The sequence below is a fragment of the Acomys minous genome (genome assembly GCF_964271855.1).
Source record: "Acomys minous genome assembly, chromosome: 8".
NCBI classification, from domain to species: Eukaryota; Metazoa; Chordata; class Mammalia; order Rodentia; family Muridae; genus Acomys; species Acomys minous.
This window is the reverse complement of record NC_140489.1, coordinates 101878416-101903869: the sequence shown is the minus strand read 5'-3', so window position 1 is coordinate 101903869 and position 25454 is coordinate 101878416. Positions and strand designations below refer to the sequence as shown.

General features: G+C 45.8%; 1 protein-coding gene and 1 long non-coding RNA gene across 6 annotated transcripts; both read right to left on the bottom strand.

The window, feature by feature from the left end:
• Positions 1 to 732: 732 nt before the first annotated feature.
• On the bottom strand, positions 733 to 13425 carry LOC311603233 (intraflagellar transport protein 172 homolog). 4 transcript variants are annotated; one of them, XR_014781009.1, is made up of 7 exons: positions 13369 to 13387; positions 11993 to 12058; positions 11688 to 11767; positions 11484 to 11571; positions 10273 to 10562; positions 8913 to 9343; positions 733 to 8590 (listed from the first exon to the last, which is right to left on the bottom strand). XR_014781009.1 is itself a non-coding variant. In XM_084792230.1 (5 exons), the coding sequence occupies exons 1-4, from the start codon at positions 13413 to 13415 to the stop codon at positions 10527 to 10529; spliced, it is 237 nt and encodes a 78-aa protein (XP_084648356.1). In that variant the 5' UTR covers positions 13416 to 13425; the 3' UTR covers positions 8772 to 9343; positions 10273 to 10526. The 4 variants fall into 4 exon arrangements, 1 of the variants encoding a protein (XP_084648356.1); XR_014781008.1 differs by lacking the exon at positions 733 to 8590 and having other exon boundaries at positions 8772 to 9343; positions 11688 to 11715; positions 13369 to 13388; XR_014781010.1 differs by lacking the exon at positions 733 to 8590 and having other exon boundaries at positions 8772 to 9343.
• Positions 13426 to 16452: 3027 nt separating this feature from the next.
• On the bottom strand, positions 16453 to 24861 carry LOC311603354. 2 transcript variants are annotated; one of them, XR_014781067.1, is made up of 3 exons: positions 24804 to 24861; positions 21795 to 21877; positions 16453 to 16514 (listed from the first exon to the last, which is right to left on the bottom strand). It is a non-coding gene; the product is annotated as an uncharacterized lncRNA (long non-coding RNA). The 2 variants fall into 2 exon arrangements; XR_014781068.1 differs by having other exon boundaries at positions 24770 to 24853.
• Between the last annotated feature and the right edge of the window lie 593 nt (positions 24862 to 25454).

The following is a 25454-nucleotide window of genomic DNA, read 5'->3' as shown; positions in this document are numbered from 1 at the left end:
AATAGTTTTTTGTTTGGAAATCAGCCCAATATGAGAAACTGTATTAAAGGGTCGCAGCTTTAGGATGGTTGAGAACCACTGCCCTACATGGTCTCCAGTAAATAAATAAATCTAAAAAAAGAGTAAAAAATTTATGTGCCCTACAAGCATATAAAAATATCTTTTGTAGCTGGGTGTGGTGGCGCATGCCTTTAATCCCAGCACTCGGGAGGCAGAGGCAGGTGGATCACTGTGAGTTTGAGGCCAGCCTGGTCTACAAAGCAAGTCCAGGACAGCCAAGGAAGGCTACACAGAGAAACTCTGTCTTGAAAAGAAAAAAAAAATATTTTGTGCTCCACAGTATTCCTCTAGGATTTTTCTTCTCTGTCTCTATGGCTGATGCTGTTCTTTCTCACTAAAGACACAGCACAGGTTGCAGACCTACTAAGTCCAGTGTCTTTCCAGTACTTTTCGTTTTAGCATTTTTACAGAAAGGGAAGGACAGTGAGCACAGCAAGCAAGAGTTCTCAACACATTAAGTACCTATAAGGAAATATCTACTAATTAATATTCTCCTTACTATAGAGTAGTGGGCAAGAAGTATCTAACATGTTAGTTTTGCCATTTTAATATGTTTAATATTAATAGTTTTTAAATTGTTAATTTAAAATGTAAAATAATTTACAATTTAACAATTTTCTACAGTTATTATCCACCTGCCCCTGCCTCCCGAGTGCTGGGATTAAAGGCGTATGCCACCACGCCCAGCCGAGTTATTATTTTTAATTAATTTATTTTATGTATGTGAATGCTCTGCTTGCATGTACACCTGTAGGCCAGAAGAGAGCATCAGATCACATTATAGATGGTTGGGAGCTACCATGTGGTTGCTGGGAATTGAACTCAAGACCTCTGAAAGAGCAGTCTGTGCTTTTAACCACTGAACCATCTCTCTAGCGCCCCGTCCAGTTATTATAAAATATATTTCTCCTCCTTTTTAAGAAGTGGATGAATGTACTGAACACACATCCTTTTCTAGGTAAGATTTTATGTGTTTGCCATGCCTTATAGTGGATATGAGGACTGCAGAGCATGTATGCTAGCTCCCCCTCTTAGGGTACTGAATGCAGCGAGCTTGACTAACTGGGTATGACTTGATAATTACCCTTGGCTTCCCAGTGCATCTTTTGCCCACACTGACTGACACCCATGTGCTTTTGTATCAAGATGCAGATCTACTTCCTGTTAAGTCAGATGCTCCATTATGTCATCCAGCTCTGAAAGAAAACCAGGTGACATGACCGTCTTCTAGGAGAAGCCCTTAGAGTACCTCAGGGAGGAGCATCATGGTCCTCCAGAGAGAAGAGGACACAGTCCCTCTGCAAAGAGTCCACACAGCCTTTTTGGGAGGAGCCTACAGAGTCCCTCTCCTCAGAGATGTCCCAGTCCCTCAAAAGGGGTCTATCTTAATCCCACCCAGAGGACACAAAGCAGTTCTTCCGAAAGGAGCCATGGTAGTCTCTCTGAGAGAACCTCTTCCAGCCCCTCTGGCAGGAAAAGCCATAGATCTTCTGGAAGAACGCACTACATTTTATGTAATACCAGGCCACACAGGCCTTCCACACTCATCTGCAGTCATTCTGAGCAGACTCACTCCAGTCCTTCTGAGCGCTGCAGCAGTCACTCTGAGAGGAGCCAGAGCAGGCACACTGAGATACAGGGTCGCTTTGGAACAGCTCGGATGCACAAGCTGGCCATGAAGGAGGGAGTGACATTAGCAGGTGCCATCTGGCCGCCTGAGCACACCCCATGGGGTAATGTCTGTTCCCACCATCCTCTTCCATCGTCTTATGAACCCTGTAATGTAGCAGTGCAGCAGTGTCTTTTTTCTTACCTGGCGAGGCTTAGCTCCCAGGCAGTAGGGACAGGAAGCCCAGTGCCCGAGTGCTTTTAGGGTCAAGGTTAGAGGCTCCTGAGGGCTGGTTACAAACTTTCTAAGGATTAGTCCAAAACCACTAGATCAAGTTTTAGAATCTGAAAAGACACAGCTTAAGGTTACTTGATCAGTTGCCCTCCCAAAGGTTTCTGAAGCTGTGAAAGTGATCCCGGACCACCACTACAGGTTATAAAGTCTGTCATGATACCAGAGCCTGTGGGAAGCCGCGCTCACATTCGCCATTACAAGATGGCGCTGACATCCTGTGTCCCATGCTGACAAACAACTAATCTGCGCATGTGCGAAGGGATTTTCCACTCGTTGTGCTCTGCCTCTCCCGTGGCGTCATCTCGCCCGATGAGCAACAGCCAATCAGGGACTGACACGTCCTAAGCGGAGGACAGTTTCCTATATAAGGGATGGGCTTCTGCTGCTTGGTCTCTCTCTGTCTCCATTTTACTCGCTGTAAGCTTATGCTCTCCCTCTCAAGATGCATTAAAGCTTTACTGCAGAAGGATCCTGTTTGTGTGTGCAGCGTCGTTCTTGCTGGCGAGACGGTAACGCTAGCCACAAGAGCCTACCTCTCAAGTGTCAAAATATGAGAATTTGACTCGCAGAATGGATGATGTGGTAAGTTCAGAATTTCTCCAAGCCTTTGGCTACAAAATGTGCAGTCTAAGAAGTTAATCACAGAGCCAACGCACACATTGTAGAAAGAACACAATTGTCAGGCTGTCTAGTTATAAAGACTGTATTGATTCCCAAACCACTGCTTCTGATTGCAAAATCTGAAGAATTCGCACCAGGACCATGTCCTCAGGTCATAGAACCAATCGGAATCACCACAAGATCAAGCATTAAAGTAAAGGCGTGTTCGGATTTTCTCCCAAGACCACATCTTCACGAGCTGGAAACACCTATGGAATTGATGCCAAGGGCAACTGTTGAAATGAATTCTGCAGAATTAATCTTACAGCAAACATCTCCACTTGAGGAAAACCGACAGTGTTAATTCGTGAGCAAAGGCTTCATGCAGGAAAATCTCTAGGGCTCAAAACAGAATCTCCTAAAGCAATGGAAATTGAGGATTTGAATGAAGAACAGATGTGTCAGAAGAGCAACAAAGAAATGATCACATCAGAAAAACTACAGGCAGAGAATTACTTCTCTAGGCTCATACACAGCCCTTCAAACCCATTTATTACAAGCTCTGTCAAATCGACAGAATTTGGGCACCTTCAGGGTTCTGGGATGCCACAAGTATCAAGCACTTTGTCTATGAAACACCTTGGGGTTGGTATTTTACAGCCTGCAGAGCCCTATACAGATTGTATTATGTTAAAACTATCAGCTTTTATCTTGGCTCTCCATAATCAACCCCCTGATAAAACAGGGAACACCGTGGGAACCCCATATCCTGAGACCTGGGAGAGGGACCTCATATCTAAGGAAGGAGCTGAAAAGAAGCACTTGGAGGAATTTGGGGCTTCACTCCAGAGCTCTTCTCCGTATCCACTGAGATCACTACCAGAGGAGTTACAGGCAGGATCAGGGACTCGAACAAGCCCTACCTGTTCTTTCCTGGGCAGACGACAGAATGTCTGGGAAAGCCATGTTTGCAGGCAGTGACTACCTAGGAAATAGCTCTCCAGTATGCTAATGCTGGGGAATGTTCTGGCAACTACAATGGAAAGGAAGCTTTGCTCTCGGCCATTTTTAACAGAAGGATCCACTATGCACACCTGTCGATCTATCCAGAATTTATTTGGGGTTCCAGCTAAAATGATAGAATTTTCCCAGAGCCTGCTAGAGAGGGCTCCAAGGACTGTTTCACAGATTTGAGTGGTTAAAATCTATATTCAGAGACATATTTTTCTGCCATGGTCCTGAGAAGAGAATACCCTTAAAGATGTGGACACTGGGCTCCACCTTTTCCATGATGCAGCAATGCTCTGGCATTAGATTAGGAATAAAGGAAACAACCGGAAGCTCAGTGACATATTCCAGGAAGTCACTCACAAGGGCCTGCCTCGTGTGCAAGGCCCCAGTCTCCTGCGTTAGTGATCCAGACTTACTCTTGTGATTACAATACACAAGGTCATCCTCTTTCCAGGGAACAAAGAAAACCCCAGAGTGAGTCACTGGCGAGGACTTTTGGTTGTCACTACTCCCTCATGGCAAGCTCTCTCCCCAAGGTCTGACTACCGCAGGACAGCTCCCTCTGCTAAAAGATCTGCAGCTAAAAATAGCATCAAAACTCCCAAGGAGCCAAATACCAACAATGTCCCTCCACCCCTAATGTCTAAAATATCTCCATACGCCTACAGTGTGGCCTGTGGTCATAAGTTCCAGTCTGCTGCCTCTGGGCCCTAACTTCTTCTCTACCCACAGATCCACCTTTTAATTTTGCATATTTGTAGACAGAAGCTTGAGGACAGGACAAGGCCAGACTGTTTTTGCTCAAGCAAATATTTAAACCCAAACAAAACCGCAAGGATTCCTGTCTAACAGGAGCCAGCACACCAGTCATCAAGCGAGGGGCAACAGGTTCGATCCCTAAGCAAGAGGACAAATTGCAGGGACAAGTGACCAATGCACACAAGCTCAACAGCCAGAACAAGTGAGCGCGCTCCAACCCAGACCTCTGCAGTGGCAGAAGACCATGGCCTCTGAAAGAGACATCTCTATCTTCAATCATACGGCCTTTGAGGAGAGTTCCAAATATCAGCAGTAGAGCAAAGAAAAACTACAGTGATGACATCTCCAGCCCAGAGTCTAGGAACTGTTCTAATGTCGGAGCCAAATTTCAGGCCCAAGAGAGAGTAGTGCCTGACTTCTTCCTGAAGAGAATCCTCAGAGTCACCTTAAAGAGAAGCATGCACAGGAGGGGGAACATCATGGCTTCTTCAGGGAGAGAGCCCTGTGTAATAAGCCTGAAAGAACCCAGCGCAGCCTCTCTGAGAGAACTCACTGAAATGTCTCTGAGGAGACTACAATCATTGCAGTCCTTCTCAGAGAAAGCACAGACAGAAGCCTCAGCAGTCTCTCTGACAGGAGTCAATGCAGTCCCTCCCATCAAAGTCTCTTCAGGGGAAGAGGTCACAGTCCATCAGAGAGGAGACAATCTAGTCCTGGGAGGAGCCCTCAGTGTCCCTCAGGGAGGAGCCCTCATTGTCCTCCAAAGAGAAGAGGACACAGTTCCTCTGCAAAGAGTCCACACAGTCTTTTTGGGAAGAGTCTACAGAGTCCCTGTCCTCAGAGATGTCCCAGTCCCTCAAAAAGGAGCTATGTCAATCCCACCCAGAGGGCACAATTTTGGCATATTGCCTGTCTGCCTACCTGTGATGTCACTGCCTACTTGCCAGGGGGGCATGGCCCTGCCCAGGGCTATATAAAAGGACAAAACTACCTCTCCCCTCCCTCTTTTCCTCTCATTCTCTCTCTCTTTTTCTCCATCTGTCTCTCTGAGGTACCTCTCTCCCCCTTTCTTTCTCCTCCCATGCTCATTTAATAAAAACCTCTATAATATAATATCTGCTGCCTGGTACTTTATTATACCTTATTATATATTATTTCTTTTTTTTTTTTTGAGACAGTGTCTCTGTATAGCCCTGGCTGTCCTGGACTTGCGTTATAGACCAGGCTGGCCTTGAATTCACAGCGATCCCCCTGCCTCTGCCTCCTGAGTGCTGGGACTAAAGGCGTGTACCACCACACCCGGCTGTTGATCTCTTATTTTTAAATCATTACATTGGTGCTGACACTCGTGACTGAGGAGTACGGGGAGAGCCTGGAGCTGCTTGTCCCGGGTCTGGAGCTCACCATGCCAGCCTTTTGTAAATGGACAAAGGGGCAGAAGTAATCTTCTTAACTACTTCCTGCTGGCAGTGGGACAGTGATAAGGGGTTAAAAGGCTGAAATGCTGGCCAGGTTCTGCAAGAGCAGACTGTTACATTTGCTGTCCTGGGTCTGAGAACATCGGTGGCTAGGAGTGGCAATGCAGGTCCAGCTGACATGATCTGTCACTCCCCCATGACAGGTAGGCAATGACCTCATAGGTAGGTAGAATTAAGCAAAATCCTAACACACAAGGCAGCCTTTCAGAAAGGAGCCATGGTAGTCTCTCTGAGAGAACCTCTTCCAGCCCCTTTGCCAGGAAAAGACATAGCTCTTCTGGAAGCATGCCGTACAAAATCTACACTACGTAGGCCTTCCTCCAGACTCATCTGCAGTCATTCTGAGTAGACTCACTACAGCTCTTCTGAGAGCAGATGCAAGGACCAAACTAATGCCATGGTCTCTATTTCTGTAACTAATGCCGTGGTCTCTATGTTCTGTAACTAATGCCGTGGTCTCTATGTTCTATAACTAATGCCGTGGTCTCTATGTTCTGTAACTAATGCCGTGGTCTCTATGTTCTGTAACTAATGCCGTGGTCTCTATGTTCTGTAACTAATGCCATGGTCTCTATGTTCTGTAACTAATGCCGTGGTCTCTATGTTTTGTAACTAATGCCGTGGTCTCTATGTTCTGTAACTAATGCCGTGGTCTCTATGTTCTGTAACTACTGCCGTGGTCTCTATGTTCTGTAACTAATGCCATGGTCTCTATGTTCTGTAACTAATGCCGTGGTCTCTATGTTCTGTAACTAATGCTATGGTCTCTATGTTCTGTAACTAATGGTATGGTCTCTATGTTCTATAACTAATGCCATGGTCTCTATGTTCTGTAACTAATGCCGTGGTCTCTATGTTCTGTAACTAATGCTATGGTCTCTATGTTCTGTAACTAATGGTATGGTCTCTATGTTCTATAACTAATGCCGTGGTCTCTATGTTCTGTAACTACTGCCGTGGTCTCTATGTTCTGTAACTAATGCCATGGTCTCTATGTTCTGTAACTAATGCCATGGTCTCTATTTCTGTAACTAATGCCGTGGTCTCTATGTTCTGTAACTAATGCCGTGGTCTCTATGTTCTGTAACTAATGCCGTGGTCTCTATGTTCTGTAACTAATGCCGTGGTCTCTATGTTCTGTAACTAATGCCGTGGTCTCTATGTTCTGTAACTAATGCCGTGGTCTCTATGTTCTGTAACTAATGCCGTGGTCTCTATGTTCTGTAACTAATGCTATGGTCTCTATGTTCTGTAACTAATGCCGTGGTCTCTATGTTCTGTAACTAATGCCGTGGTCTCTATGTTCTGTAACTAATGCCGTGGTCTCTATGTTCTGTAACTAATGCCGTGGTCTCTATGTTCTGTGAGAACTTGTGCTCTAGGTGACCCTTACTTTTCCCTGAATTCCAGGTCCTATTGCCATAAACTGCACCTGCCAGGAGTTTCCAGAACATCCACCAGAGCGATTAGATATAATCAGCACCCAATGTTCCTCTGCGTTAAAACAACTTCCCTGTGATTTAGCCTCCACTCAACCCACTTAAAGCTCAACATTCCTGTGACCCAGGACCACCACCCCCCAGACACACACACACCTGGTTAAGGATTTTTCCTTTATCAACCCATTACTCTTGAAGCTCTGCTCCACTCTCTTATCTTGCTATGTAAGTAAGGTTTGTGGTCCAAGCTTCAGCTGGTAGTAATGGACCCTGTGTGTATTGCATCGGTATTGAGTCCTGGTGGTCTCTTGGGAGTCTTGTAATCTGTGCACAACAGACACACAGTCATTCTGAGAGCCGCAGCTGCCACTCTGAGAAGAGCCAGAGCAGTCACACTGAGAGACCCCATTACAGTGCCAAGGAGAGGCTCAAGCACAGTTCCCCTAAGGAAAGGCCCAGATACAGCTTGTCTAAGAGTTCAAGACTTGTTTAAGTATGTCTCCTAGGGACCACACCCAATATTTCAAAAGCTGGGCAAGTTTGGAGGCATGAAGTTAGTGGACAGGAGAGATCTGCCCCTAGTAAGTACATCCTGCAGAGCCTCACCCAGCTGCCCCTTCCTGCTCAGCCACTGCCCACAGTGACAGAGCATCTGGGAGAGAAGGGGGTGAGAGTGGGTCTGTAATTTGAGATCAATAAAGGGGCGATACTTGAACTCGATTTGCCTCTGTAAAATCACTTGTGGGATGGCTGGGATTGGGTGTGCAAACACCAGGAACTCAAAGTTGGGGTTCACAAGGACCCCTTAAATTCTCAGACTCCTCCCATTTGCTTCAACTCCCCTAGTCCCCTGTTGCGATGGGGGCGGGGTCTCAATGGAAGAGGGAGCACATGAGTCCTTCCAGCCACAGCCCCTAGGAAGCAGCTAAGCAGAAGTAGATGTTCAGGACAGGGCTAGTCACCAGGACCACGTCCTGTAGAGGAGAGCAGAAGTGGCGTTGGTCTGGCCGGAGCCCTTGGGTGCAATTGTTCAGAGAGGAGGGCGAGTGATGTCTTCCAGACTCGGTGCAGTCACCGCCATGAGTTTCTTGGTGTGAGCATTATACTTTAGAACTGTGGAGCCGAGAACACATGGCCCTTTCTTTTGCCCTGAACTCCGGGTTGGATTTTTCAGAGCCCACCATAGGCCCCACCCTTTATATCAGACCCAGCTGCCACTCACCCTTCTGACTAGGAGCTGGAGAAGGGTTTATCGAAATGGTGGCAGGAAGTCAGGCTCTACTCACATTCTCATTTTCAAAGAAATATTTCTCATTGCCACCAAGTTCTTACCAGGCTATCTGCAAAGTGAGGAAAAAACAGCAGAGACAATTACCCAAGACAAGGCTGGAAGGATGTCAGTAGGGAGGAGGATGGCATTCAGGGAGGTCTGGCATCATGCAAAAGATGCACTGCTTCAGATTCTTTCCCTGACCTCTGTACTTCTGAGAGACGACGCACAAAAACAGTCCAACTAGGGAAATCCGTACTCCAGGAATCTATACCTCTCACTCCTTGAAACGGCATCAGAATGGCAGGGCCTCCTTTGGGGATCTTGCTTCTTGGGGTCCTGGGTCCCCAGAAAGCAAGCCCATTACCCATCCGTCTGTTCTCGGTTCCCACCTCACTGAGGCGGTTAGTGTTCAGGTCTCCCAGCAGCGTATCTGACGTGTGGGCCACCAAGTAACGCTCTTTCCCCAGGATCTTCACCTCTTCCACCTCATAGCCATAGTGCGACTTGAGCACCACCCTGGTCCCCGAAGACAGGTTCTTCACAATCACCTGTAAGGGACAGGTCCGAGCCCTTCAGGTTGAAGTCACAAGGCAATTTGGGCCTCTCTGGTGCCACAGCAGAGTGCCGTGGCACAGTGAGTATTTTAGTCTAGTTTGGAGGCAACCACCAGTACAGACAGGGCCACTGATAACACACCGCACAGAGTCGTGAGCCATCCCGCTTCCAGGCCAAGGCAGTGATGGTGAATAAGTTGGCAATCTCCTTGGGCTTGGCCTCTTCCCAGATGCTTCTTCGAGGACTCCAGTTGAACACTGGAAGCCTAGAAAGGTATGTGGCTTTTAGAAGAGATGGAGGCTGAGCAAAAGAGCGAAAATAAGCTGGCAGCTAAAAGAAGCCAGGCTCATTCTGTCTGAAAGGGAAGCAGAAGCAAAAACAAAACAAAACAAAACAAAACAAAAACACAAAAACAAAAACAAAAAAACAAAAACAAAAACAGGCCAGCAATACCAACCAGCTGGAGAGGATAAAAAAGAAGTGCAAAAGGAAACAGGAAGCTGAAGGACGCCAGTGTGATGCTGCACACCTGTAATCACACACTCGGGAGCAGAGGCAGGAGGATCACTGCAAGTTTAAGGCCAGCCTGGTCTACCTAGTGAGTTCCAGGCTTGTCAGGGCTACAGAGGGAGACCCTATCTCAAAAACCAAAAACAACACAAAAGGATGAAAGTAGAGAAAGCAGGACAAACGAGAGAAATGAACTGCCAGGAATACAGGAGGAGGAAAGAAGAAAATACAGGAGTCAGAGAAGAAAGGAGCATCAGGAGGCACACAGGACTGAGAGACACGGAGGACTGACAGAGAGGGGACCTGCACCTGGCTGCTTATCTGCCATTTCGTTCTGTATTGGCTCACCAAACAGTGGCTATACATCACACACCAGATGACAGCGTAGGCACTGGAGATGAAAAGCCTTCCTCTCAAGGACCCCTCAAAATAGAAGCAACAACTAGGGTACAGCAGGATGATCTCAAAGTCTCAAAGAGGCAGCAGGAACATGGAGAAGGGGGTGAATTCTGCTGTGGGCTTCCAGGCTAAGCACCACACTGCATTCTGAAGCTGCCAGCGTGCCAGTGGGTGACAATCTGAGAATCCCTTTCAACAGGCTCCTGCTGTGTTTCAGAACAACATGGCCAGCACAGAGAGTTCCCAGAAAGAGAAGACAGAAGCTGCAGCAGGCAGGGGACCTACCTGTCATAACTTCCCAGCACCACAGATTGGCCTCCAGGACTCGCTGCAGCTGTGGTGAATTCCCGCTCCTGAGGGTCTCTGCTATAGTCAAATGTCTGTAACACATGGCCTTCCTTCCCATAGGCCACAATCCTCCGGTCACAGCCAGCAGCCATGATGCTGTTGGTTGCCCAGGCCAAGGCATAGGGCGGGCATGGATGGTTAGCCAACTTTTGTTCTGTCTTTGCTGCTGCCACCCCAGAAACTCCTCATTCTTAGCAGCTGAACCACACATTCTTGACCATCCCACCCTGCAGGAAAAATAAAAATCTTCCTGTCAATATTTTCCCACACAGACACACCCTAATCCTAAAGACTTCACAAATCATCCTCCATATCATGAACACACACATACCATATACATAGATGTGCTGACTTTGTACTCTAAGGAAATTGCGGCAGTGGTGTGCTGGAGATCTCTGCTATGTACTAGTAAAGCCACCCAAAGGGAACAGCACACAGTAACCAACTCTATTTAGGCCCAAGAGAGTTTGGGCTACATTTCAAAGAGGCTACATTTTACACTGGTAACTCACAATGTAAATGATTTATATAGTACTGAATTATACAGAATAAAACATGAAAGTTTCGTGTTATGTCTATCTTTTTCCAAGAAAAAAGTTGACTTTTTAACATTTTATTTATTTGTATGTGTTTAGTGTGTGCGTGTGCATACCTGTGTGTGTATATCTATGTGTGTATGTGTGTGTACATTTGCACATGTGCACACAGGGGTGAAGGACAAAGGATAACTTGCAAAAGTCACTTCTCTCCTTGCACCGCATGGGTTCTGTCATATTTGGCACCAGGCACCTTTACCTGCTGAGCTATCTTGCTGCCCTGTTTTTCCCCTATGCATTTGTATGTCTATGTGTTATATAAACATTTATATATATGTACTTGTGTATACATATATATTTACATAAATGTAAATCATTTCCACTTTTTGTCCTCTTTAGAGAATTTATTTCCTCCCTGTCAAGGTCCCTTCCACCCACTCCTCCCTATAAACAGGCTAAACACAGTCTCTGTGTGGCGGCATCCGAATGCTTCCCTCCAAGACCCCACTCTTCCAGCCTCCTCCCCCAGCTCAGTCATGGTGCTCACACATGCAGCTCCCCCAGAAGGCTCCTGGAATGCCCACCCCACCCCACAGTATGCTCTATTCATACCTGTGACTCTCCAGAGCCCTCATCATCAAAGAAATATCTGACAATGGTGCCATCTGCGTGACCCGAGAGGATCCCTTTCCCAGAGCAGCTGAAGAGTAAAGGCAGACAGGCAAACTTAGAGCCAGAGACTGACTTGCTCAAAGGCCCCTTTCTGTCAAATGCAGCTTCTTCCTGACATTTCCACGTCTTCCTGTTGGTACTCACTTGGTTGTCAGTGCCACCACATAAGAATCTGTCCCATAGATGGTAGATGACCTGTTAGTTTTAGTGTTTGCTAAGCAAACCTGAAAAATCAAAGAGTACACACACATCTGGCTAGACTCCTTTCAATTTCACCTAGGCCCTGAGACAAAGACAAAAACCCAGTGTACAAAACTGGTCCCTGTGCACTCTTCTGCAACTCACACTTAGGCTCCAGGGCAAAGGATGAGCTGTGCTGCCCCCAGTCCCCACCCAGGACCGTTGTCCCCACCCAGCACCTACCGCATGTTTCCTGTCCCCTCCTTTACCTTGCCTTCAGCCAGTCCAAAGACAATGATGTACTCTGCAGGCCACTGCAGACACGTGACAGCGCTCTGTATGCAAAAGGGTGAAGGGATGACCCAGCTGTGTGCATCAGCACCTTTCTAACAACCTGACCCCATGGCAGCGTCACCCTAGTCTTCTATGGGCAAAGAGTGCAAGGAGGGGACACAACAGGCTCCTAGTAGGAGACAAGGAGCGCGTAGGCAGCGCTGTCCTTCAGTGGCTCAACCCGGCTTTAGACATTAGAAGGGACAACTTTGAACTCGACCGAGAAGAGTTTCGTTCCTTCTTCCCTTCTGTTGGTAACTTAGCCTGGCATCTCTCAGCTTCCTGCCTTTCTCCCCGAACAACGAAAGACAAAAAGGATCCAGGAGCCTTCTGCCATAGTGACTTAGCAATCTCTATTTTATTATTTGCGTTATCCTTCTGAGAGCTAATCCGCACCCCCCTCACCCCTGCCCCCACTGCCAAACTATGACAAAGTATGATATTTCACGGGTGTGGATACATTAAATTCCTTTGGGTTCCAATTTGTTGTAATTAATGTATCTATATGGCCTAGGGATCAAATAACTGATACAATTAGGCTGTACTGCACTATGCTGGGCAGAACCTAAACTACTACTAATCTACTAGTAAACTAACCTAAATTACTCTAGTCCTATAGCCTCAAAACCTGCATATATCCCAATCACCTGCCAATCTGATCTTCCTAGGGCAGCTTCTCTCCCCAACTGTCAACTGTCCAGCTGCCAACCCTATCCCCACACCCGCCCCCTGTGGAAGCCCCGCCTTCTACTTCCTGTCATTCTGCCCAGCTGATTGGCTAAACAGTGCTTTATTGACAACTGCTACATCCACTCAAGGCATTCCTCCACAATTCCCCTTTTCAGTCTAAGAAAAAGCCCCCTTTACTCTCTAGCAACCTAAAAACATCTTAATTCCTAAACAATTAGGCTTAATTGTAAACTAAACTGTCTTCAACCCCATCAGAGACTTGAAAAGGACTAAAATTAATTACCTGAGTAAACAGGAAGTGCAGGTTAGCAGCTTCCAAAATGAAAAAAATGACAGAGACACTTTGCTGCCTAAATAGTCACTCAAAACTAACACGTTGAAGCATCATCTTCAGCCTTCTGGTCCAGTATATCTATCTGACAGACATATTTGTGAAGCAGGGACTATTGAGGACTTGCCTACCCTGTCTTGGCAGAGTTTGGCCATCAACTCTACCTGCATCCAAGCTTGCCCATTTTAGGCAGAATTCTGTCTGTGGCAGGAAACAAGGACATTTTTGCCCAGTGCCTGGCTTGCTACATCTGAAGCCATCTCCATAAGGAGGTTCCTCAATGCTCATTACCTTCTTTGAGGCAGCTGGGGGTATTGCCAGGAGTCAACTTGTCTCATTTTCAAAGAATCCTCAAAAGAATAAAAAAAATCTTTAAATGCCATATTCTGTAGGTCTCTGAGGTTTTTGAAGACATTATCTAAATATTTTACCTCATCTATTGAATTATATCTATCTATTAAACCTAGGATATATATTCTTGTGAAAAAATGGATAGTATTTGACATGCATATGAGTTCAAATAAAATTTAACTTGTATTACTAATTATCTTAAACAACCTACAATACTATTTTCAATATACTGGAAATAAACCCTGTATCATAATTGAGTTGTAAGGGTACAATATCTCATAGTAGGGTAGAAATATGCATAATGTGTATAAAGAGTAATCATAAATTTGAATTCTATACCATTGTATCAAAATTAGAAATAACCATGTAAGTAACAATTAAGGCCTTAAATTGAAGCATAGATTCAATAATCTACTTTTCCTCCTATCATCCCTATATATTTCTATATTCTCAGAGAGAAATCCCTGCTTCCAATCTCATTCTCTCCCTGAATACAACCCATAATAACATAACCAACTCTCAATGAAAATAAACACCCAGGCTGGGTGGTGGTGGCGCACGCCTTTAATCCCAGCACTTAGGAGGCAGAGGCAGGCGGATTGCTGTGAGTTTGAGGCCAGCCTGGTCTACAAAGTGAGTCCAGGAAGCCAAGGCTATACAGAGAAACCTTGTCTCAAAAAACAAAAACAAAAACAAAAACAAAAAAGAAAAAAAGAAAGAGGGCCCAGGGGTCCCGTTCAAACTATGGCACCAGCCAAGGACAAAACAGGCCGTAAACTTCAAACCCCTACCCAGATCTAGCCAATGGACAGGACATTCTCCACAGTTGAGTCTGACTTTCACACAAACTCTGGTGCCTCATATTTGACCACGTCCCCTGGATGGGAGACCTGGTGGCACTCAGAGGAAGGACAGCAGGTTACCAAGAAGAGACTTGATACCCTATGAGCATATAAAGGGGGAGGAAGTCATAGGGGAGGGGAGTAAGGGGAAAATAGGAGGGAGGGAGGAATGGGAGGATACAAGGGAGGGGATAACCATTGAGATGTAATATGAATAAATTAAAATAAAATTAGAAAGAAAGAGAGAAAAATAAACATCCATAGCCCAAGAAAACAACCAAAACCTTACCCAACACCCCTTAAGGGAAATAGGGCATAAACTAGACATGACTGTGCATGCCTTGGATGTGAGCTTGCTTTCTCAGCCAATCTATAGAACCCGTCTTTATGGAAAGAGTTTTGATGTGGTGACATCCTATCTTTATTTAGCTTACTTTATCCTTTACTGTGCACATGGATTGAGTTAATTATTACCAGGAAAATTTTCACCAAGTTATGCCTAAACATGCCCAAAATCAACTCCTCAGGGTCAGACTCCTGAAGCTGGAACCAGCACTGGCCGCTTAGTTGTGCTGAACTGAACTAGCCGCCTTCCTGCCTCCTGCAATTGTGACTCAGTGGCCATGCGCTGCTGCCTGTGGTGGGCACAGAGACCCCTGCAGCCAGGGAGGAAGCTTGGTAGGAAAAGCACTTAGTGCCAAGCTGGGTGACCTTAGTCTGACTCCCAAAAGCCACATGGTGGAAGGGGGAGAGCCAGCTCCCAAAGCACGCGTGCACACACAAATACAACACACACACACACACACACACACACACATACACACACACACACACACTCCATGGCATACATGTGCCCACACATACACATAAGTAAATAACATAATTCTAAAAAATCAGTGAAACAGCAAAAACACCCAATCTGGGTGTGGTCTGTGTGTCTGTGTCTGTGTGTACATGTGTGCCTGGGGGAGGGAGGTGACAAGGACATAAGACTGTGAATGAATTAGCAGGGACTTATGGAAATGTTGGACTAGAAAGATGAGTAAGAAGATAAACAGCGGTGCTGACGAAGCCCTCAAATGAAGAAGGAGCAGCACGGTGGCTGCAGCCCCAGTGAGGTGGGAGTGTGAGACAAGAGGGCTGAAAATCCGGGTCAGAGGTCAGCCTGGGCAGCACAGGCAGCGCCTGCCTCGGAAGGGAGACTGGCTGAAATGCCTCAACGTGCTGAGGGCCGTAACTTCAGACTCAAGAAGCTGTGAACAGCCCAGACGCAAACCCCCCAAATCCACCGACCTGAATGAAAATGAAAACAGCACGTCGGTGTTTGCAGACACACAGGCAATGCTGAGGGGGGTCCACAGCACTCACAGCACAGAGGAGTGCATTGTAAGCCGGCTCTACCTTAAGAACCCAGAGCAAAGAGCAAAACACAGCCAAAGTACAAAGAAGGAAGTGACAAACAGGACACCCTGAAGTGGCCAAGCCAGCAAACAGTCACCAACAGGGAGTGCATGACTCCTCTGGGGACTGCCACACACAGGAGCACACACACCAAGCAGGTCACACTAGACCCTGCTGTGAAAGGTGGGGCCTTGCTGAGCCACTGCAGCCTTGCAGGCCTGTAATTATTATTCTCTCAGACTCTGGGCTGAGGTATGAAGTAAAAGGCCAGCGTCCTCTTAAGGTGGAAACGGCCTATTCGTTCAAATGTTTGAAACACCAGCCAGGAATTTTCCACTCCTATTCCAGGAAAGCTTAAGTGATCAAACAGTATCCACCGAACTGAGGCTCTGAAGGCCACTAACATGAGCTAAGCTTTACAGATGATTTCAATACCGGCCATTTGAATAAACTCCCCACTGTCTGCAACGTCAATATGGATTTAAGTCTTTTTCTTTCTTCCTCCTCCTCCTCCTTCTCCTCCTCCTTCTTCTTTCTCCTCCTCTTCTCTTTTCTTTCTGCTTCTGTTTTGTTTTTATTTTGTTTTGAGACAGTGTTTCTCTGTATAGTCCTGGCTGTCTGGAATTCACTCTGTAGATCAGGATGGCTTTGAACTCACAGATACCCACCTGCCTCTGCCTCCCCAAGTGCTGGAATTAATGGCGCATGCTACCACCACCCAACTGTTTGTTTGTTTGTTTTTTGATGGACTTAAGTTTTCTAAAAAGGTTTCTTACCTCACAGAAGGGGTGTCCAGCCATGTCGAAGATGTTAACTTTGATTTCTCTGTCTCTGACTTGGACCCTGAAATATTCAGATGGAAACAATCTCAAAGGTTGTTTTTCTGCACTGACATATTTGTCACTTATGGGTTTCACAAGGAAATAGGGGTGAGGCTTCTCCATACTCTTTTTACTTATTATTTATACAGTATTCTGCCCACACGTGTGCCTGCCCACCACAAGAAGACACCAGATCTCATTACAGGTGGTTGTGAGCCACCATGTGGTTGCTGGGAATTGAACTCGGGACCTTCAGAAGAGCAGACGGTGCTCTTAACCTCTGAGCCATCTCTTCAGCCCCTCCATCCTCTTCTTAATTTCACAGTCTTTACAACAGGAGCCAGCAAGTTGGCTGACAAGCTCACCTCCTTGTTCAGAACACTGCGCCCTGAGGAAACACCATCTTTTACCCTCACCTCAGACACTTCAGTCTACAACCCTGAACCATCAGCTTGTCCCCACTTGCAAAAGGACTGAGCTTGTTTATGTCCTCTCCTGAGGGGGGGTGATAAGACCCTCATCTGAGTATCAAGCTACTCCCCACTGCCTGCTGTATGTAATGCTGCCTTAAGAGCACATGGTCTGGGGAAGGGCTAGCATACTGGGCCGGGAACACTGCGGGGGCTTCTATGTAGTGGTGGGGAAGGCCTCATCTGGCTGAATAAAGACTTTCTAGTGCAGCCTTTTACAGAGGCGCACGCACACCATAGGCAACCCCTCACCTGTACTCTGTAAGCCAAATAAGCTGATGGTTCCCTAGACAGACCTTGGATGGTGATTGAGACCTTGGGAGGAGGGTAAACACTGCTCATGTCTCCCTTGGGAAGGAACTTCAGCAATACTCATTTTGGGATAATCATCTTTTTAAAACAATCAGTAGTAAGGAATTCACCCTGTCCCCCCAAAACAAAACAAACAAACAAACAAAAAGCCTCACAGTTTGATGGCATCCTACAGCAATTTCCATTTCTTAGATAAACTAACTACTGATGCGGGTTTTAAACACAGTCCCTTAAGCAGGATGCCCCACCACACCACTGATGGAATTTCTATGCTCTGAAGTAGAAAACGGTAAAGTGAAATAGAAAAATGTGGATTTCAAATGAAGAGCTTTGTAAGTTTCAGTTAAGAACTATGAATTTTCACACTTCAGAGAAAATTGTGCAAGAACACCTGCTGCTGCTCTCAGTTGGAAAACGGTGATAGAATTCACACAGACCTCTTGGTTCTGCTTTGCCACTGACCTGACTTACTTCAATCCAGCCTGGAAGGACAGACCTAACCTGACTCTGCCCTTCCCACAGCTGACGCTGCTGAGGGTACACCTCAATCCTATCTGCCTTCCTGGATAGTGCCTTTGTACCCTAGATAGAAAACTTTACCTTTAAGTGGAGATATCTAACTATATTTATTGAGCAGTCAACCAGGCAGAAGCACTGTGCCAGACACTTGGAGAAAACACACAAACATCCCTTTTTACAGGACTCGCTTTGGATTCAGGACATAAAGAAATCAACTCTGACTGACCAGGGAACTTCCTCCCTGAGGTCTGGCTTACACAGTACCACAAGATGCTCTGCAGGTCACTGAGGAACAAAAGAGATCACGATCTCCCCAGTGGTGGACCCTACATGCTACAATAACCAACCTGCCTGGCAAGATACGGCCACAGGTATAACAGTGGCATGGCAGTTATGGGGATAACCAACCACTTCCTGATTGTATAGGAGGCCTGTTCCATGGGAAAGATTTCGTGTCTAATACCATAAACCTGGTCAAACACCCATGGCTGGAAGATGCCAGATGGGGGAGGGGAGACTCCTGTTGTTGGTTTGCTCACTGGTCATGCTGCCAAACTGCTATCTCGACATTTATGATTAGACCCATAGACTTGCTCAGAGAAGCTTCTTGCAATGGGTAACGGTTAATACAGAAACATGTAACTGGTCAAAGTGCCAAGTATAAAGAACTACGGATGCTTAATTATGGGTGAATCACCTTTCTCAGCCTCAGCCAAGCAGCTCAGGGAACATCAAGCAAGAAAGAATGTAAAAGCTGGCAGATGGAGAAGAAAGCTGCGAAATGCTGACTTTGGCTATGACACGGCTGCTTTGCACACCAACTCTCACACCTGGGGTAATCCAGATAAGACCAGATCAAGCCAGTCAAACCTCCAGCATGGGTAGAGGACCTCTGGGGCCCCACCCTTGGCAGAAAAGCTACTGGCCATTGATGGGTGCTGAGGGAAGGAGAGCGCCTGTCTTCTGGACATGTGGCCACTGGCAGGTTGCCCACGCCAGCGGATGGCCTCACACCCACGCACATAAGGAGGTCATGGTGGGTGGACATGATCAAAATGCATATATATATGCATTGCATATATGCAAAATGCAAAATATATAAATGTATTAAACTGTCAAAAAATAAAAAAATTAACAGAAAAGATATCCCTTTCTCAAAGTCAGAGATTAAACATATACAAATAACATAAGCATTCTATAGCAAGCACCACAGACAGTATAGAAAACTCTAGCAAAAGTGTCGCTTACCAAGACCCTCACTGATAAAGAGATGCTCAGAGGCTGAAGGTCTGAGGGGCCAGGAAAAATCTCATCCTGAGACCCTCCTTGCTCTGGGCCTGCATGTCCTAGTATATTCTTGCGACCCCCCACCTCTGCCATCCTTGAGGTAGTGTTGTTATAAACAGAGAAAATCCCAAATAGCTAACTAAATTTTACCAGTGAAGACTCAGGAGCGCGATGCTGGGGTGAAAATCTGCTGGCTCAGAGACGCAGAGAGCACACAGCTGATCTTCCTACTCAGCTTGTGGCCCAAAGGAAAAAGCCAAAAACTGAAAGCTAAAAACCAAAAGCTCAAAGCTCAAACCCACGATGGATGTGTCTCGGTGAGACGCAACCCTGAGAACTGTGTGTCCTGAGGACTTGGTGCTGTTACGGAGCACAGCTCTGCTTGTTACCTTTGTGGTCCTTACAATCCCCTTAATATGTGAATTGTGGGATTACTATAAAGGGGCTCCCAGCCCCTCACTGAGCAGTATCACTGGCATACACAAGAACAATGCTTGATCTCTTTCAGGCACTGCTGCTGGAGCAGATTAATGATTCAACCACCACCTTTGAAAACAACCTGCAGATGCAGATTGCTAACAATGATCGTTACTCTTAGAAAGAATTTGGAAAAATAGATTGTTCAACAAGGTTAGGTAAAGATGTTTTTGCTAGTGGCTCTAATGTAGAAAGTCTTAGGGAAAAATAGATTGTTTAGCAAAGTAAAGTAAAGATGTTTTTGCTAGTGTCCCTGATGCAGGAAATCTTAGGGGACAATTGAAGTTAGGAGAAAGCACACTTTTTTTTTTTCCAGAAAGCACACTCTTATTAGTAAAGCCAGGGACTTTCTGAGGTTGGCAAAGCAAGAACAATGGCCCATAGCAGCATTGGCTGACGTGACTCTTTCAAGCTGGGCTGGTGACTGAGATGACGATTGATTTCCTTATTCTATTTTTCTGCCCTCAGCTTCCTGATATGATTTAATAAAGCATATTAATGGGTGGATGAGCACCTTATTTTTATATTGGAGTTTTTAGATTTGTGATTCTTTTAAGATCTTTGTAAGATTACTTCTTAAGATAATTGATTCCTTCTTTGTAACTGCAAACTGCAGCCTGCCAGTAAAGAAAAGCTGGCTGAGAAATTCCCTTGCTGGCTTATACTCTGTTACTATGTAACACGTTGCTTAGGTACGAATGTATGTGGGTTCTCAGAAATGACTTGTTATTCACGTTTGTTCCTTACTCATAGTACGTAAAACACTTGGTCATGTGAAGGTACTGGGGAACATGATTTTCTTACGTATATTCACTGTAATCATATAGTTATAGAGAGATAGAACACATTGTGATTTTTGTACTGCTTGAAAGATTTTGGCGAGGCATAAACTGTGAGAATAAGGAGAAGGAGGAGAAGGAAAAAGGAGAAGAACACAGAGAAGAATAAGAATAAGGATGACAATAAGAAGGTAATAATAAGCCGGGCGTGGTGGCACATGCCTTTAATCCCAGCACTCAGGAGGCAGAGGCAGGTGGATTGCTGTGAGTTCGAGGCCAGCCTGGTCTACAAAGTGAGTCTAGGACAGCCAAAGCTACACAGAGAAACCTTGTCTCGAAAAACTAAAAAAAAAACAAAAACAAAAACAAAAACAAAAAAACAAAAAACCAACAACAACAACAAAAAGAAGGTAATAATAAAAAGAAGAAGAAAAAGCTTGTTGAAACCTACCTATCTTACTTCATTGTCTAGTGTAAGTGTGTGTGTGTGTGTGTGTGTGTGTCCACGCGCGTGTGCGTGTGATTGTTTTCTCTCCTTTCCCTTTCATTTTTAGATGCTTGCCACCATCAGCTCTAGGCCCCACTAGGAGCCATCAGCCCTGGCCCCGCTTGCCACCATCAGTGAAAGCTATTTCCAGTAGCTATCAGTTCTGGCTTGGAAGGTTACCCTCAGAGAATTTCTACATGGTCAGCCAGCCACTGGATTCATGCCCCACCTCAGTTTCCCTCAGTTGATGTTGAAGCTGGACTTCGATAGTTTATTTTGGTTTTCTAAGACAAGGTTTCTCTGCGTGGCCCTGGCTGTCCTGGACTCACTCTGTAGACCAGGCTGGCCTCAAACTCACAGAGACCTGGCTGCCTCTGCCACTGGAGCGCTAAGATTAAAGCCCAGCCCAGCCCGGCCCGGCCCAGCCCAGCCCGGCCCGGCCCAGCCCAGCCCAGCCCAGCCCAGCCCGGCCCAGCCCGGTGCACAACAGCACCTGGATACGCTGAGGGGAGAGACTGAACAGGGGTGGCAAAAGACTGAAAGTCAATGTTTAAGAAATGTGCTGTTTACCCTAATTTTACCCTTTTTTTGGCCGTGTTTTTCTTGCGCTTTAATCCTCTCTCCAACCATTCCCAACTCACCCCCAAATAAATCCCCCCTCATCTCCAACTTCACCCTTCTCAGATCTATTCGCTGGAATGCAAGAAGCTGACAAGATCATAAGCCAACAAAAGACCAAACAGCCTAAGAACAACACACTTGCTGGTCAGGGCAGCTTATGCAGCCGTCTGTCCCAGGTGCCCCATCTGCCAGTTAGGATTTGTGTTGTCCCTTAGCCCCATCTTTTCCAATTTATCCCCCAAGCCTCTCTCTCAGTGTAACCCAGGCGCACGCTCTGATGTAGATGCAGACTATCTAAGGACACACTCTGAGTGTCTGTGTCATGTACAGGCCAGAGGAACAACACTTACTTTGTGACTCCATAGTCAATCCCGATCGTTGCCAGGTATTTAGGCACAAATCTCTTCTCACAGTAGCGCTTTATAAGACAGCTCTAGGAAGACAAAAATGCATACATTTAGCGATGTATATGGAGAGATGTGTGAAATGAACAATTTCTTCATCAGAGTTTCTTTGGTCAACTCAATGAAAATGAAAGTGTTTTGAAATGCAAACCCTAGCTTACACGGCAGAGGATGCTTGAAACTCTAGCCCTTGAGGAGAAACAGAAACATCAAGAGATCAAGGCTAGTCTCAGCCACGTGAGACTGTCTCAGAAATAAGACAACTCCCCAAAAGACAAAGAGAAATAATGTACCCAAAGCAAGTATGAAAAGTGAGGGTTTGTTTGTTTTGAGAGAGTCTCGCTCCTAGCTGACTTGGAACTTGCTATGTAGATCTGGCTGGCCTCAAACTCACAGAGATCTGCATGCCTCTGCCTCCCTAGTACTGGGATTGAAGGCGTGTACCACCAACCAGGTCACACGTCAAGATTTTAAAGAAAAAATTTCACTTGTGTTTTCGGTTTTATTGCCAGTCCCTGAGCTCTTCTCTTCCACAGACCTGTCCCAGCCTCACACGTTCACAGCACTAAAACCTCCACATCTAGCCTTGCCTCCAGCCAGGACCAGATCCACATGTCTAAGCATCTCCCAGATGGTCTGTACTCCAGCATCCTGCCATCATCTAATTCAACATGTCCCAAATGAGCTAAGACGGCACATGACAGTAGCCTGTCCTGCTGTCCTGCTGACATCTAGCTCCGTGCATCATCATTTCCCCAGTCACAAAGAATCAAAATATTAAAGTCATGTTTGGTTCAGGGCCTAAGTCTTCAAGTCTACATTGTCATTATCTTTATTACCAATATCCAAAAAGCCAGATGATAAGATCTATTGCATCCATATAAAGGAATATAGTTCTACAATATGAACAATATACTGATATATGCCACAACGAGATGAAATAACCAGAATAGGTTAAGTTCCTAGAGGCAGGAAGTGGGCAATGGTTAGGGCATATAGGGAGAGCCTGGTAATTGCTATGGTTTTTTTGTTTTGTTTTCTTTTGGGGGATGATGAAAATGTTCTGTAACTGATAACGATAATGGTTTCATAGCTCAGTGCATGACCTGAAAATCAGTGAATTGTATGTTTTAAATAAGTAAACTCTCATGAATGGTTTTGTTTTAATTTTTTTTAGTTATGTGTATATGTGTATGTCTGTGGATATATGCACATGGGTGTGCAGGTGCCGACAGAATACAGAAGAGGGTACCGAATCCCCGGGAGCCGAGACACAGGCAGCTGTGAGCCGCGCTGATGTAGGTGTGAGGTTCAGTGCCGGGTCTTCTGTAAGAGTAGCAAGTGCTTTTAATTGCTGAGCTATCTCTTCAGCCCTCATTAAGCCTATTTTAACTTGATTTTTTTTTTATGGCTTTTAATCTTTGGGGGAAGAAAAAGGTTATTTCCAGTATTTTTTTCTTTTAGTCCTCCTCCAGTTTGACCGTGTGTGTGTGTGTGTGTGTGTGTGTGTGTGTGTGTTTGTGTGTGTGCGCACGCATAGGTTCTGGGGACTGAACTCAGGTCACCAGGCTTACACAGTAAGGGCTTTTACACCAGCCCATCCCCTTCCTATAGGGGAAACTTAAGATCTCTCAATGACCCTTGTTGATACTCAATTCAACTTCTCGAACATTCATTACTGTCCTCATGTCTCTTCCTACATAGTATGTTAATTTTGATAGCACACTTTTAAAAATAGTAAATAAAAGTGGTTAGCTTTATTTAATTAAGCAATTTTTCAAAACTGTCCAACATTTATTTACATAGAAAGCTAAAAATTAGGTAGAAAGGGATTTCAATTAAGCGCATGGGTGTCATCTTCAGTGGCCATCCATCTTGTTTTCTGAGACAAGGTCTCTCTTGGGACCTGGGCTTGCTGATTAGGCTAGGAGACTTGGTCAATGCGCCCCAAGGATCCTCCTGTCACAGCTTGTCCAGCACTGGGACTAAAAGCCTGTCCCACCAGGCCCAGCTTTTTGCAGGGTCCTGAGTACAGAGCTGTTTTCTATCGCACCAGCTGAGCTGTATTTCCACCTCTCTTTGCTTTTGAAAACAGAGTTGGAACACAGTCAATAAATGTTAATTTTCATCGAATGCTCTGTTAACACAGACACTAAGGTACATAAGTAGTACAGGAGCGTGCTAAATATTAAAACACTAATAAATATTTACTGAGATCTGCTAAGTGCAGGGCACTGTGCTTGGGAGAATAGAAGTCTCCGCTTCTAATCCTTCCCTGTCAATGTTCGCCGACCATGGGGTTCTTAACCAGCAGCTTCTGCTCATGAAGAGAAGAAAACACGAAAGAACCGGCATCTAAATTCATCTGGGAAAAGCCTCAAGTCACTGCTTCCTTTCCCTTCCCATCTGAGGGGAAGTTTAATAGTTAATATGCAGCAGATAGAACACATGGAAAGGTGGTATATATATATTTTAAGACAAGAGAAAAAGGGCTTCTCTAAGAAAATGGACGTGACAATAACAGAAATTTAAAAAAACACACAAACAAACAAACAAACACAGCGTAGGATCCAGGACGGCCAGTGCAAGTCCGCTTAAAACACATTAAGTTGTTACGCTCTGGTGATGGAAATACAGACTCCCAGGCTGTACCCAGCAACACTTTTCTGAATCTAACACTCTCCTCCCCAGCAGGTTCTGGATCCCCGTCCGGGGAAAGCAGGTTTGGTATCCAAGCTGACCGTCCTTCATTGGGACCCAGGCTCCCTTTCCACCTTCAAAATACAACCAAAGGTCAGAGGCCACCCCAGACAGCGTCTTAGGGACAGTGATGTCAGTTAGGAGCGGCAACCAAAGGTCAAAGAGGTCAAGATAGTTTCCCTGGGAGGCTGCATGCTCCCATGAGCTCAAGCTTTCCATACCTCGCTCCTCACCACTCTGGCTTGACAAACCTACCGCTGCCTGACCAGGGACTGAAGTGGGCGGTTGGAAGCCGCAGGCGGTTGGGATGCAGCCACGCAGTCTCGCGATGACAGCGCGCCGTGACGTCATTGCAGGGCCCGGGAGGACTGGGTCTTAGGGTCTAGGCGATCCAGTGTAACCCGGGCAGGTCACGGGGTTGGTCTGCGCTTAGTGGCAGAAATAGAGTGGCTGTCATAGGGAGTTTCTCGAACTGAGTGTAAGGACCAGTCACGCCAAAAGTTTTAAGCAAACCATGGCCTTTTCTGGAATCTTTCCCGGTGGGTGCCTCTGCTGCCCCACATCAATACAGCAGGGGACTGATCCCAGGATCACAGTGTATTCTGCAGATGCTCCAGTCACATAAAGATGGTGTCCAGGCAAGCGCTTTAATTCTGGCAGAGTTTAAGGCCAGGCGGGGCTATATCATGCAGCCCTGTTTCAAATCAATATATAAAAACCGTATAATCTTTACGTAACGTGTGCACATCCTCAGCCTACTTTAAGTCACCTCTATATTACTGCCTTAGGGTTTCTATTGCTGTGAAGAAACACCATGACCAAAGCAACAGGAGGAAAGGGTTTAACTTGGCTTATCCTGTCACATCACTGTTCACCATCAAAAGAAATTAGGACAGGAACTCAAGC

Excerpts from the sequence above, each read along its gene's own strand:
- LOC311603233 (XM_084792230.1), bottom strand. The coding sequence starts at position 13,415 with ATGAGACAAGTTGACTCCTGGCAATACCCCCAGCTGCCTCAAAGAAG. Across the intron at positions 11,572-11,992 it reads TTGGACTGGCTGAAGGCAAG|CTGCTCTGGGAAAGGGATCC; the intron begins GTAAAGGAGGGG and ends TTTACTCTTCAG. Across the intron at positions 10,563-11,483 it reads AGGGCTCTGGAGAGTCACAG|GGTGGGATGGTCAAGAATGT; the intron begins GTATGAATAGAG and ends TTTTTCCTGCAG.